The 15,000-nt window shown below is 40.3% G+C and overlaps 2 protein-coding genes across 2 annotated transcripts in view; one reads left to right on the top strand and one right to left on the bottom strand.

Annotated features, from left to right (window-relative positions):
• Positions 1–3,789, top strand: part of LOC143021287 (uncharacterized) — a 4,997-nt gene extending 1,208 nt beyond the window's left edge. Inside the window, exons 2-6 of the mRNA XM_076178694.1 lie at positions 251–501; positions 691–759; positions 1,445–1,581; positions 2,047–2,275; positions 3,269–3,789. Coding sequence (XP_076034809.1) covers positions 251–501; positions 691–759; positions 1,445–1,581; positions 2,047–2,275; positions 3,269–3,493 — 911 coding nt within the window. The 3' untranslated portion in view covers positions 3,494–3,789. The remainder of the gene's footprint in view (positions 1–250; positions 502–690; positions 760–1,444; positions 1,582–2,046; positions 2,276–3,268) is intronic.
• A 4,248-nt stretch (positions 3,790–8,037) lies between these two features.
• Positions 8,038–13,490, bottom strand: LOC143021286 (uncharacterized). The gene is made up of 6 exons (XM_076178693.1): positions 13,349–13,490; positions 11,676–11,935; positions 11,281–11,349; positions 10,186–10,322; positions 9,497–9,725; positions 8,038–8,477 (listed from the first exon to the last, which is right to left on the bottom strand). Exons 1-6 carry the CDS (start codon positions 13,371–13,373, stop codon positions 8,247–8,249), a joined length of 951 nt encoding a protein of 316 aa, XP_076034808.1. The 5' UTR covers positions 13,374–13,490; the 3' UTR covers positions 8,038–8,246.
• Between the last annotated feature and the right edge of the window lie 1,510 nt (positions 13,491–15,000).

Below are 15,000 nucleotides of genomic sequence, written 5' to 3'. Positions count from 1 at the left end.
TATTCATATAACATGGTCTTCCTTGTATAGACACGGTAAAGGAAACATGGACTGGAGGTGGAGCTTTTATTCCTGACGTTTCGTCTATCGACTTTCTCAAAGTCGTTAGACGAAACGTCAGGAATAAAAGCTTCACCTCCAGTCCATGTTTCCTTTACCGTGTCTATACAACTTGTTCACATGGATTTTCATCTCACGACGTAAGTTTCCCCTCTGCCTACTTTCCTCCCAACTCTCTCTCATGCCACAGCACTGATGCTGACACTGGCCATAGTGTCTGGAAGAAGGATTCCAGAGAAGCAGAACTTAGCCGGGCGGATCGGGTCCTTCCCCTTCATGCAGTACCTGGCCAACCCCTGCGGCGTCATCGGCGGGACGCGCATCGAGAGCAACGATCCCGCCATGTCCAGAGTCCACGAGGACTTCGAGAACCTCAAGGCCGAGATGCGACTCGGCACTCGACTGGCGTCCCTCCAGCTCACAAGGATGAGGAGAGACGAGGTGAGTTTCCTGTATGATGTCGGCCAAGACCTGGAGGCTCGTTGCGCGGCCATGTGCCTACGCGTCCTCCTCTCCACACAATTCCTCAGTATATGTAATTGATTTAAGTCTCTTACCATCACCTCATCCCGTCCCATTCTCCATTTCCTCCGGCATTGACGATCGTCCGTCTAACTTTTATCCATGCAGGTCATCCAAGAATGCAACGGAATGAGTCTAAACTCTCTGCCTTCCGTGCCAAATCTCTTCGGCCTTCAGGTGAGTGGACAGTCGCACTGTAAGAAGACTTTCCCATATTCTTCTAAGCACACAAGTTGCGTGCTAACCCCCCTCCCCACCTTCTTCCATCCACTATCGGATTTGATGCATACAGATACAGGTCACCCGTTTTTTATTCTATTTTGATTTTATCTAGTTTATCAACAATTATCTTATTCCATATTGTTTCTTCCCATTTTTTTTTATTTTGATCTAATGTGACTTAATTTTGTTTTGTTTTATCTTATTATATTACATATTATATTGTCTTTTTATTCTATTCTATTTTACATGATCTTATTTTATTTCATTCTATTCTAGCTTATCTTACTCTAGTTTACGCTACATTGTTTGATCTTGTCTCATCTCATTTTAATCTTTCTTATCTATCATATTCTATGCTATTCATATCTACTCTATTCTATTCTATTCTTTTCTATTATTTTCTATCCTATTCGATTTCTATGTAACATTTCATTTCACTCATATTCTATGCTATTCATATCTACTCTATTCTATTCTATTCTTTTCTATTATTTCCTATCCTATTCGATTTCTATGTAACATTTCATTTCACTCGAATTTACTGGAGTCCAGTCTTTAATGCACGGAATGCGTTTGTCCCCTAACAAAACTTCTCATCCATATACCCTGTTTGGGAACTTACCTAGCTTCATGCCCACAGCCCATGGACGCGTACCGCCTCATGTACAAGGACCTATTGTACCTCACCGGGCATCTTCACTTCATTGCCATTGACACCAAGAGCTCCAGCAGCCTCTGCTTTAACAAGACGAGAGTCTTCACACGCCAAGTCCAAGGGTGAGTTGATCCACAAGGGTGTCACTATTAGAAAGGCAGAAATGTCCTATGACACGGGATCCTTGGAGTCCTAAGAAGAGAGGGAAACCATAAAAAATAAAAGACCAAGAGATGAGTAGGATTCATAGTAAAGTCTGAAGTGGCAAAGCTAATTCATTGTTTCGTGTCTCATGAGTGCGAAATGGGGAGATTCCTTTATTACATTACAATACAAACCACCCTCTTTAAGATTTTAGGTTGTTTTTAGTCAAACACCAGATTTGTTTACCAGACTTCAGACTTTCTATTTGCCTGGTATTGGACATTCTACATATTATATGGCATTTTTTTTTAAAGAATGATTAAAGTTCCTATTTATCGGGGCCCTGGCTTTCTCCTTGATACTTGACTTTTGATTCAACGGGTACTAATCTTACTGATTTTAGTGGACACCGTTCTCTGTTTTTTCAAACCCGGCGGCGACAGACTGGCCGGCAAGCTGGAGTACCTCCTGTGCAACATCATTCAGATGATCCCCACCGAGTCTCTCCGTCCCAGTCTGGAGGAGGTGCTGGACCTGGAGCTGTACCACCAGCCCTCCTGCTCCGGCAAGGCCACCAGGGACTGCCTCGTCTTCAGCCGCAGCTCTCAGTTCCTTGACCTGATAAAGCACTACCTGGAGGAGGACCGCTACGACTCCAACTTCCTTTACCAGGTAACTTCTCAAAAGTGGTTCATTTTCAATCATGAATTAACCTTTGCATCTGAAGATTCTTGTTTACATTTATATTCTGCTGATGTGCCTCGGACGACTGAGTTCCCAATGGAAGAATCAGAAAGAAGAATGGCTCTCAAACAAAGGTTCACTGTCCCCTCTGAAGAAGCCTTAGATGTTTGCCAAGTGATCTAAGCGTGGACATTCATTATTGTCTAGTGGTTCATACCATACGGTTTTACACAGCAGCGAGACGATACTACTGGACCTCAAGAAAGAAGAGAGAAAAAATGAGAACCAGAAAAAAAGTATTTAAACCTTAGTTAGGAGAGGATGGGACACTTTAAGGGCTAGAAGATATACTATTATTAGGATCTTAGTGACCAAATGCGTTAATAGCAAACTTCTCATTCACACAGTTTGCCAGAAAAAGAACTCATATCAAGATACGAGCTTATCATTTCGAAACGATAAATAAAATCTTAAGCACTTTTAATGTTATGGACAATCATTCAACTGGCATTTCATTCCCTTGTTAGTAGCTGTTTGATTCGTTCATGACAACAAAAAGTTTTTCATTCATCATGGAAGTTGGACTAACTTTTCATTCAAACTTTTCATGGCATCATAGGCTTTCAGCACCAAAAAATAAAAAAACTTTCTTATATTGCTCTGTTTTGATCATTGTTAACTCTATATAGAAAGATTTTTTTTTACGAATTACAATTTCTTACGTATCATTACAATGATTAACTATTTTCATATTAGTATCATATATCAGAAATCGAAAAAATTACTATGAACCCATACATTAGATGGGAAAAATAATCCTTACTCCCAGGTTTGATAAAAGCGTCTTTCATATGTTTAGATCTAATTTGACTACATGTAAATTTGTGTTCGAAGGATGTACGCATTATGTAGATATATGAATTTGTTAACTTTAGTTCAATTATTGTAAGCAGAGTTCCTCACACAATCCTGTTCTTCCAGATGCTTAAACGCAGCAAGACTTCATTCCCACCTCACGTCCCCACCTCTTACCTGAGTAAAGAACAAAGGCTTCCAGTTCAGTACCAACCTACAAGTTTCGACTCAGAAGCTGGGGAGGCCTTCGTGATGGATAAGACCGGTAATAAAGAAACCTTTCGATCTAGGAGTGCATATGCAGATCTCATGAAGAAAGAGGACCCTTCTACACACGTCACTCATTTGTAAACGAAAGGATCGACAACAATTGCTAGTTAAACTGTCTGTCACTAACTGTGCCACTTTGGCTCGTGGCTATATTCAGAACTAAGATTGCCTGGATTTGCACAGTTTAGATACGTAACCCTGTTACATGATAATATCGAATGTCCAATTGCACTTCGAGCTTTTGTCAGAGCCTTTATGAAATGTAAGTCAAGTTTGTATTTGACGCAGAACCCAATGCCATGTCTGTTTTCCATTCATTAATTTCGTTACCGAGAACTACAAAATACATTAGACATCTTAAAAATATATAATAAAAGTGGAAGACAAAATACCTTTGATTGAATCCTTACCAACTGGGAAGAATCTACAATATATACCAATTACTTTTTATTCATTGGCAATACAGGAAAAATGTACCTGATATTTATGAAATAATGATTTGCTAACAGATGCTTTGCAGTAAAGATATTCTATATCTCGTCACGAAAGAAACAAAAAGCCATAAAAAAGTTTATTTTCATCATTCAATAGGTATATCGTTAAGCTAATTTGCAAAAAACGCCTTTTCCTAAGTATTTCAGAAGATCTATTGATACGCCATCCTGCCCAAGTGATCTTCCCCGTTGAATACATTTTGAAGTAGTTTTAAACATAATTGGAATGATAAGGTAATACACATATCTATCAATCATTCTTCCAAAGCATGTCAAGTAACATTATATATGTTTGATATACTCTACGCGCATATAGGACATGTTTAATAGTTGGAATGTGCATTACTGTATACGTATCCATTTCGTGTGCCAAAATACCAGGGGTGATCAGAAAGTAATGACAGTCGGACTCGTAGCTGAGAGACTATAAGTGTTGGGGGGGCGGGGAGCAAGGGGCAGCAAGTGTTGCCTGTTGTTACATGTTTGAGCTTGTCGCTGTTTGTCTAGCTTACATTTTATCGTTGCGCTGTGCGATTGCGTCATTGTTGGTTTGCCTCTCTAACCGGAAACATGGATTTTTCGAAAGAAGGCTGCAGATTCTACACCTTCACAAGGTGGAAACTCGGGAAAAAAGCAACGGAGATCAGAGAGGAATTGTTGCAAGTTTTTCCCGAGTCTACTCCATCACTGGAAACTGTTTCCCGCTGGATTCGAGCTTTCGCAGCCGGAAAATTGCAGCTAGAAGATGATCATCGTCCTGGCCGCCCTCGGACATCCGTGACCGAAGCAACGACGGTCCGTGCGCGGGCCATCATTGACGAAGATCCAACTGTTACTCTTCGATTCTTATCCTTGGAGCTCGGTGTCAGTTATGGGAGCGCACATGACATCGTGCATGAACACTTAGGGCTGAGGAAGAAGTGTGCTCGATGGATACCTCATTTGCTTACGGAAGAGCAGAAGAGCGAACGGGTGCGGATTTGTCGTCTATGGCTGGCTGAATTCGAGCCAAATGGTCCGAAACGGTTCTCAGATGTAGCTACCGGAGATGAGTGTTGGATTTCTTTCTTCACCACCAGAGACAAGCAGTCTAACATGGTGTGGTTGAGTGATGAAGAACCTCGACCTCAGATTCTGAAGGAAGGATTTCGCAGCAGGAAGCGCCTTTTCACCATCTTCTTCAATTCACAAGGACCAATGTGTGTGGATGTAATGCCTCAACAGTGTACTATCACAGCCCAGTACTACACTGATCACATCCTTCCTCGAGTCCTGGAATATCAGGCCAAGACTGCACCAACCCGTCGCCGATCGCGCCTTTTGCTGCACCATGACAATGCTGCCCCCCACAAAGCTCGCCTCACTGTGCAGTTCCTGGAGCAGCAGGGAATCACACTTCTCCCCCACCCACCCTACTCGCCTGACCTTGCTCCCTGTGATTTTTGGTTGTTTCCAAAGATCAAGGGTGCGATCGCAGGGAAGCTGTTTCATCGCATCCAAGATCTGGCGCGAGCAGTCAATTCAGAGCTACGAGGTATATCGGCTTCTGAGTACCGTGAGTGCTTCATGAAGTGGCGAAAGAGGATGGAACGTTGCATAGAGGCAGGAGGGGAGTACTTTGAAGGAATGTAGGCCACTATTTGGATTTACCTCTGTACCGTGAAAATATATGGTATCACTGTCATTACTTTTTGATCACCCTCGTACCTCATTTTGTGTAACGCCAAATTTTGTTCTATCTAAAGCAGGGGTTCTCAGCCTTACTTGTCCCATTCACCCCTTTCACCATTTGTCAGAATGTCATTCCCCCCCTCCTTTCCAAGATTGTCTGTTTCAAAAGGTGCATTCTAAATAATATGCAAATATTACTAAAAGAACTTTTATTTTTTCCAAATTAGTATATATTTTTCCCAAATTAGTATAAATCCAGCCCAGATGACAGGCCAGATAGGCCAAACCTATAATTGCTTTCCTCACCCTGTAAGCTGACTGGTCACAAATCACCCCCAGAAATCCCAAAATTCCCCCCTCGGGATGAATTTCACCCCTAATGAGAACGCCTGATCTAAAGAGTCTTCAGGAAAAATAGTAATGGATGGCCTTTTTGGTTCCTTCTTTTGGTGAATTTTGCATATACTTCAAGGACTTGTTGTCCCTTCTTCCTCTTTCTTGTCGGAACACTAACATTTAATAATAAAGAATTGTACATATCCATTTTGAATTTTACTACCAATTGTTGTTGTTCGTACACTTTCATTTTGACTTTTTTTTATGCACTATTGGTATATTCATAACACGTCCGACAGCCAAACCTGTTGTCCCCCCACCACATCATGGCAAGGTGACCCTCTCCCTCTATCAACTAAAAATTATAGAACAGACAAGAAATCCCTTCGGAGGACGTCAATTTTTCCTTTCATCCCGTCCATCAATTCCATTCTCGGTCTATCCCGATCATTTCTTTGCATCAACTTCCGCTCTTTGCACGCTGTTTGTTAACCTTTATTCATATGAAAAATCACAGCACACTCGGTGAGGTCATTTCTCACTTGTGAACATATAGTCCAAGATGATTAAAATATTCACTATTACCTCCCAGCTGAAGAAGAGGTAAGAGACCTCGAAATCTGCAGATACTGGTTCCCAGATGAACATCGGAAACTTCTGTTCCACATTGAACAATATGGAAAAAAAGGTCTTCCACAATTTTGAGCGATCAGATACACAGTACGTCAGAACGTCAGTGGCTATTCAATTTAACAAGAATTGTATCAGAGAAAAGATTACTCCAAGAACCTTTATTCACTCACTCTTTCAATATGCCCAAACCATCACAGTTTACGTTTGATCCATACTATCTTTCTACCGAGCTATCTGTTCCACTTTCTCAAATTTCAGTCTGTCCATCCTCGTAACCCCAAACATATTTCCTACATACTTTAACTTAAACACCCTTAGGTTCTTCTTTTCTGTCTCCTTTAAATTCTAAGTCTCTGGTCCATATAGCGTCGTGGGTATAACCACCTTTTCGCACAGTGTTCTCTTTGTCTTTGTCTCTTTGTCCTCATAACACTTTTTATTCTCCCAAGATAGCTACTTGCCATCCTTAGTCTATAATGTACATCCCTCACTCATCATTCCCTGTTACATTAGGAACTAAATATCTAAACCTCTAAATTTCTTCCAGACTCCTTTCTTTACGACTTAATTCAATGTTGAGTAACCATAGCATAGTCCTATTTTTACTTCAAACTATTCACTCCCTCCATTCTCTATCCTCCCACAGGCTCTAATACTAATGTAAAAACTTCTGGTTGCTTTTAACAACTTTCTTCCTATCCCATATATCTTGAACACATCCTTATGATGCCTTCTAGTCAAATCTCTCTAAATCCAGGAGACCCAAAAATATATCCTTGTCTAAAAAAAAAAAAAAAAAAAAAAAAAAAAAAAAAAATCATGTCTACTTTAGTAAGATACTTATATCCACGCTAGCTCACCCTTTCCTAAACCTACACTAGTTTTTCACAATTCCTCCCTCTGTGCCACTCTTAATCTTCTCGTTTCATCTTGATCTTTGATCCTTTATAGTTCTGACGAGAATTAAGGCTGAAATGTAGATCTATTTTTGCTACAAAACATCTTTCAGTATCACATTATTTTATAAATAAGTGAATTACGTTTCTGTACTAGTAACGAACAAAAAAACGGTTGGATTATATTGGAACTTCTTCTGAATTGGTAAAAACTTAATCAAAGGTTTTGTGTATGTTAAAGACAGATTGAACATTTTTAGAAGCTCTGCCATGGGATACGAACCCTGACCCGTGCGTCGATAATCACGTGAAGCGTGGTCGGGGAACCATCACCATGTAGCATGGTCGCTAGCGTCTTGGCCTCGTGATTATCGACGCACGGGTCAGGGATCGTATCCCATGGCAGAGCTTCTAAAAATGTTCAAAGGTTTTATCTTGCAATTTTATTTTGAGAAATTAATCGTTTTGAACCAAGATGAAATTAAGTTTTTTTTTCGAAGAATTTGTACATTCACTTTACTTAATGATGTCATATTTGTTTTGTGGTTCCTGGTAAGGAGGTGAACGAATGAAAAATAAAGAAGGTATTGGGTCCTGCATCAAATATGAAATTTTATTCATAACTCAAAAGTCTTTGAAAAAATACATTATAATCGTTGGACATTCGATATTGTCATATGACAATGAGACATGCCTAGCCTGTGCAAACTCAGGCAGTTCTAATTGCACCAATTGTAGCAACGAGCCAAAATGGCACATTTAGTGACAAAATCTCTGGCCAGCGAATCCTGTCTGTCATTTTGTTCACAAATGAGAAAGGTGCGCTGAGGGGTCTTCTTTCCTCATGAGATCGTCGAACGGACTCTCAGACTGATCTGTTTCTTCTCTACCTGTCTTGTCCATCACGAAGGCCTCCCCAGCTTCTGAGTTGGAACTTGGAGGGTGAGACTCGGCTGGGTCACTTTGTTCTTGAAACAGGTAAGAGGTTGATGGCGAACCGTGAGGAGCGAATAAAGTCTTGCTGCGCTTGAGCATCTAGAAGGACAGGATTGCTTTAGTAAAAAAATTGAATGCAATACTCAAAATAAGGTCGAGGAGTCTATATTGCGTACAACTTACAACTAGTCTTGATGGAAAACTCCCACCAAAATGTTAACATAAAGTAGATTTAACAAAATTGTGGGTGAGGATTATTTTGCGTATTTGGTGTATCGGTTAATTGCAGTCTCTGAAATAATGACATCTGATACTGATATGATACATTAATCTTTATTTATTTTTCATTGTCAAAACGAAAATAAGAGCATAAAAGACGATTGCTCATGGGTGTTGAACGGGTGTGGGACGGATGAGTGGTGAGTCCATGGCTTGGCTGACTACCTCCTTTATAGGGAGAAGAAAGCCTTTTGAAAGACAGATAAAATAGATACTCATGAAATATAACCAACGTTTTCTACATATTCTGTTTTGATAATGGTTAAAAGAGAGAAAGATGAGAAATATTTCTTATTTTTGGTGCCGATTGCCTCTTTCATGTTTTGAAAACTTTGAGTGATAAGGTAACATAGCATCCAAGCGGGATGAGAGAACGTTTCGTTGTCAGGAATGAATCGGACAACTGCCGAGAGTAGAAAGAGTCAGCAGGAGAATAATTGTGAATAACGTAAGGTGTTTTTAATACATGAAATTTTGCCACGAAACGATAGGATTGTATCTTTATAGGAGTTATTTTCCTAACAAATTGTGTGAATGAGATGTCTGTCATTAACACACTTAGTCACCAAGATTCTATGGTATATCTCTCATTGCTGTGTAAAACCGCCTCGAATCAACTACTACACAATGATATTTGTCCACGCTTGGATCACTTGGGAAACATCGATGGTGTCTTCAGAGGAGACAGTACACCTTCGTTTGGGAGCAACTGTCATCTCTGATCCTTCCATTGAGAACCCAGTTGCTAAAAACTTACAAGCAGAATATAGGTATAAACAAGAATTTTAAGAGGTAAAAATCAATTCGTGATTGAAAATTAACCACATTTGAGAAGTTACCTGGTAAAGGAAGTTGGAGTCGTAGCGGTCCTCCTCCAGGTAGTGCTTTATCAGGTCAAGGAACTGAGAGCTGCGGCTGAAGACGAGACAATCCCTGGTGGCCTTGCCGGAGCAGGAGGGCTGGTGGTACAGCTCCAGGTCCAGCACCTCCTCCAGAGTGGGACGGAGAGACTCGGTGGGGATCATCTGAATGATGTTGCACAGGAGGTACTCCAGCTTGCCGGCCAGTCTATCGCCGCCGGGTTTGAAAAAACAAAGAACGGTGTCCACTAAAATCAGTAAGACTGGTGCCCGTTAAATCAAAAGCCAAGTATCAAGGAGGAAGCCAGGGCCCCGATAAATAGAAAGTTTGATAATCCTTTAAAAATCCCACACAGTATGTAGAATGTCCAATAACAGGCAAATAGGAAGTCTGTAGTCTGGTAAATAAATTTGATGTCTGACTAAAAACAACCTAAAATCGTGTGAGGGTGGTTTCTATTGTAATGTAATAAAGGAATCTCCCCATTTCGCACTCATCAGACACAAAGTAATGAATTAGCTACGCCACTTCAGACTTTACTATGAATCCTACTCATCTCTTGGTCTTTTACTTTTTATGGTTTCCCTTTCTTCTTAGGACTCCAAGGATCCCGTGTCATAGGACATTTCTGCCTTTCTAATAGTGACACCCTTTGGGATCAACTCACCCTTGGACTTGGCGTGTGAAGGCTCTCGTCTTGTTAAAGCAGAGGCTGCTGGAACTCTTGGTGTCAATGGCAATGAAGTGAAGATGCCCGCTGAGGTACAATAGGTCTCTGTACATGAGCCGATACGCTTCCATGGGCTGTGGGCATGAAGCTGGTAAGTTGGCAGACATGGTTCTTGGAGAAATTTTCTTAGTTGACAGAGATAAATTCAGCATCAACGACCGCACTCCAGAAAAATAAAATAAAATAAGGGAAAATAATATTAAATGGAGGGAAGGGAAATAAAGCTTTATGATACAAGTCATAATAAAATAAAATTAAATAAAGATAAATAAAATAAAGTAAAATGAGTTAGAATATGATAACATAAAAATGGAGTGGAGTGGAAGTGAGGTGTTGGGTAAGAGCTATAGCCGAGAGATATTAGTCAAGAGGATATTAATGGTCTATGTAGTGGTATCCAAAAGGAGGTATCGAAGAGTTCTGGATGTAATTGGATTTACAGGAGAGGTTGGTGGATTGTCAGATGATTATTTGGTGGAAAGGAAAATATACAGTGTAGGTTAAGTGGAAGTGGGGAGTGAGGGAGGCAGAGAAGTGCTGTAATATTAGTAAATTAATGAGCAGGAAAATGAGAAAGAATACCTGATGAAGCTGAGAGAAGTATAAAATGTAGGGAAGGGTAAAGGAGAAACAAGAGATGAGAAGAAGGATTTTGTTTCAAAGGAGAAGTGCTAAAGTGTGCAAAGACGGTGTGTGGGATGTGGAAGATAGGAAGATATAAAATGCGAGGCAGCAAATGGTAGTATGAGGAGATGAGGACGGTGGTGGTGAAAAGAAGCGAGTATGTAGGTATCGGTTCCAAATAAGAAATAAAGAAGCGCATGAGTTGTAAAGGAAAAGGGTGAAAGCAAATCGCAAGGTGAAGGAGCCCAAGAAGAGAATGGACGTAAGGTGGGGCAGGTGTTCAAAGGAGAATTTCGAGAAAATAATATTGATAATAAAAAGATGCTTAGGAAGGAAGTGAAAAGAATGAGGGGGTAGGAATCAGTAAAGAATGGGGCATTCTTTACACGACAGAGACTGTCTACTCACCTGGATGCCGAAGAGGCTGGGCACAGACGGTAAGGAATTCAGACTCATGCCATTGCATTCCTGAATGGCCTGCGCGGGGAAGAGTGTAAAGAACAACTGTCAATATTAGGTGGTATTAAGCCAGGTCATATAGAGTCAAAAGAATGTGTAATGGAATATGGGAAGGGATGGAGTGGTAATACGAGGAATGCGTGTTCGTGAGGAGTGTGGAGTTAGGGGCGCGCACGTTTATGACCGTGTGGTGAACCCTCAAGTGTTACATGGAGTGACATGGTCAAACGAACAGCAACAGATCTATTGGTTCTTACATGTCTATTTCGGTACCCCATCTACCATTAATATCATGACAACTTTTTTTTTTTTTTTTTTTTTTTTACTTCAAGCAAATAACTCACTTCTTCCCCCCTCATCCTTGAGAGCTGGAAGGACGCCAGTCGCGTGCCAAGTCGCATCTCGGCCTTGAGCTTCTCGAAGTCCTCGTGGACTCTGGACATGGCGGGGTCGTTGCTTTCGAGGCGCGTCCCGCCGACGATGCCGCAGGGGTTGGCCAGGTACTGCATGAAGGGGAAGGACCCGATTCGTCCGACGAAGTTCTTCTGCTCCTCCGGGTTTCTGCTTCCGGACACGACCACCATGGCTACAGTCAGCATCGGGGCTGTAGCAGATAAAGTAGAGGGATTACGAAGGGGGCTGCCTAGTGTAGGCCTTATGGTCTCTTGCAGTCCCCTTCATTCTTATGTTCTTATGTAAGGGAAGGAGGGAGAGGATAGATGGGAGACCGAGGAAGAGGAGTAAGTATTGTGTTATTTGAAAATAATTATTGACAAAGAAAAGGACAAAGAAAGTGGAACAGAAAGGAGTAAGCTGTGATGACGATGTTTGAGGCGTTTGAGCAGGGAGAAAGATATATTTTCGTCTGGCACTTATTTTTCTCCGCCTACTAGAATCATTGAGAAACTCAACTGCTAGATATATTCATTATCAGTTGTTTTCCAGCAATTAATACAGATCCAAGGAAACAAATGGAAAACACATAATCCCTACGAGAATCTAACATTTTTAAACTAATAAGAGAATTTCTGTGGTTTTAAGTGGAGTATGGACATGAATAGAAATATATATATATATATATATATATATATATATATATATATATATATATATATATATATATATATATATATTATATATATAAGCAAGCAAACTGAATGTTCTAACTCACTCGTGAGATAGACTGAATATCCCATTATAGGAGTAAAAAAAGAAAATTATTTGAAGATAAGTATATTGCGTTCACTAGCCGTGATCCTTTTCACGCTGAAGAGGATCACAGTTTGTGATCACAATATACGTATCTTCACACAACTTTCTTTTCTCCGATAGTGGGATTCTCAGTATATATATATATATATATATATATATATATATATATTTATATATATATATATATATATATATATATATATATGTATATATGTGTATACATATATATATATATATATATATATATATATATATATATATATATATATATATATATATATATGTATATGTATATACACTGAATGGTCACAGTGATCCGATTTACATTTTTCCACCACAATTCACTTTAATTCTAAGCAATCAACATCGAGAGACTCGATGAGGTCAACATGCAGAAACTGAATTGTGGTACAGCCAAGGTCTCGAACCTGCGCTAGGATGTGACAAATGCTAGTGACTTAACCGATTGCGCCATCTCTATTGATGGCGCATTCGGTTAAGTCATTATAACTTGTCACGTGCTAGCGCAGGTTCGAGTCCTTAGCTGTACCATATTTCAATTTCTACATGTCGGCCTCCTCGAGTTTCTCGATGTTGATGACTTAGAATTAAAGTGAATTGTGGTTGATATATATATATATATATATATATATATATATATATATATGTGTGTGTGTGTGTGTGTGTGTGTGTGTGTGTGTGTGTGTGTGTGTGTGTGTGTATGTACCTATGTGCATACCCAAAATGTGTATCTGAAGAGAAACGTAGATTAATGTGAGGTTGATCCCCCCTAAGGATCACTTACCAAGGAGGAGAGCGAGGGCCTGCATGCTGTCGGTCTGTGGATCAACCTTTGCAGTGGTCTTCACCACCTGAGAAGGATCCTCCGGGGGAGAAGAGGGAGAGAGTGGGTGTGGAGGAGGGAAGGGAAAATGTGACACTGATGATCAGAGTACCCTTGCATATATAGCAAGGATTTGTCTATGCTGCTCATGCGTTGTCTATACCGAGACACACCCCCACCCACACACCCCCGTCTCCCATTTTCAATTTTGGAATTTTATACTTTTTTTTTTCTTTTCGAGTGGTTGCAGTGCTTTGGAGGAAATACATAAAGGGAGCCTCGATTCGGTGTACATTACAGTGTCATTTAATGTACACACGTGCGCACAATTGTACACACGAACGCACACACACACACACACACACACACACACACACACATCTATGCACACACACACACGCACACACACACACAAACACAAACACACACACACACAGGGATACGCACACACACACGCACATACACACACACATAGACACATGCATATATGTATGTATGCGTATTTGTATGTATATATATTCATGTACACACACACACACACGGACGCACACACACACATATATATATATATATATATATATATATATATATATATATATATATATTATATATATATATATATATATATGTATGTGTGTGTGCATATGTATATGTCATATCCTATACAGATTATGAATTGTCTCCTAGGGTATAAAGCACAGGAGGATGTAATTGTAATTAATTTGCTGTGACCCAGTGTGTACTATTGACTGGTTATTCTTCGTGGATGAAGGATCATCCATGTCTCTTGCCCCCTTCCTGAGTCAGAAGCAACGAAGTAAGATACACCACACCCTCAGCAGGGCCGCCTCACTTACACGTTCACCCTTCCTCATCCATCCCCTCAAGGGGAAAATAGAGAAGACGGCGAGAATTTTCTGAGATGCGTAAAAAAAAAATAAATAAATAAAAAATAAAAAAATAAAAAAATCATCCATACACAGCCATCTTCACCCTTATCCCCTGTTTTCTCCCTTCCTTACTCAATAGACATTTCCTTCTTGTTCAAAGCCCCTTTCACCCCACCCATCCACCTCATCCTCTGTCGTTCCCTCAAGTTCACTCCATCCACCTCTACTATTTTGCTAATATTTCTTCACTCATTCATTCCATGTGTTCAAACCATCCCAATACTCTTTTGTCAGCCCTATCTGTCATCTACTTTTCCACTCCCGCTCTTCTCCTCACCTCTATTCAACCTAGAAACCCCTACCATACTTCTCAGGCATTTCATCTCAAACATATTTAAACTTTTCCTCTCTGCCTCTCTTAAATTCGTCTCAGTCCCACACAAAGCCGTCAGCACAATCACCCCTTCATACAATCTCCTCTTTGCATCCATTCTCAGATGTCTATTTCTCATGACACTTTTTAATCCCTTAAGGCACTCACTTGCTTCTCTCAATCTACAATTTACCTCCACCTCCATTCCTCCCTTTCCTGCCACATGCGATCCCAAATACCTAAAGCTATTCACTTTCTCCATCTTTACTTCCAACTCACTGCCATCCTCTCCTCTTGTACATCTCATCACCTTGCTTCTACCCACATTTACCTTCAACTTTCTCCTATCA

The sequence above is a fragment of the Oratosquilla oratoria genome, chromosome 41 (assembly GCF_046742065.1).
Source record: "Oratosquilla oratoria isolate Oo_2021 chromosome 41, ASM4674206v1, whole genome shotgun sequence".
In the NCBI taxonomy this organism is placed as follows: Eukaryota; Metazoa; Arthropoda; class Malacostraca; order Stomatopoda; family Squillidae; genus Oratosquilla; species Oratosquilla oratoria.
Note: the sequence above shows the minus strand (reverse complement) of the source record. Positions and strands in the feature narration are given on the sequence as shown.

Bases quoted from the DNA above. Each gene is read 5' to 3' on its own strand.
- LOC143021286 (XM_076178693.1), bottom strand. From the start codon at position 13,373: ATGCAGGCCCTCGCTCTCCTCCTTG. The intron at 10,323-11,280 runs GTGAGTAGACAG...TCATGCCCACAG, and splicing joins CCAGCCTCTTCGGCATCCAG to CCCATGGAAGCGTATCGGCT. The intron at 8,478-9,496 runs GTAACTTCTCAA...CTGTCCTTCTAG, and splicing joins ACTCCAACTTCCTTTACCAG to ATGCTCAAGCGCAGCAAGAC.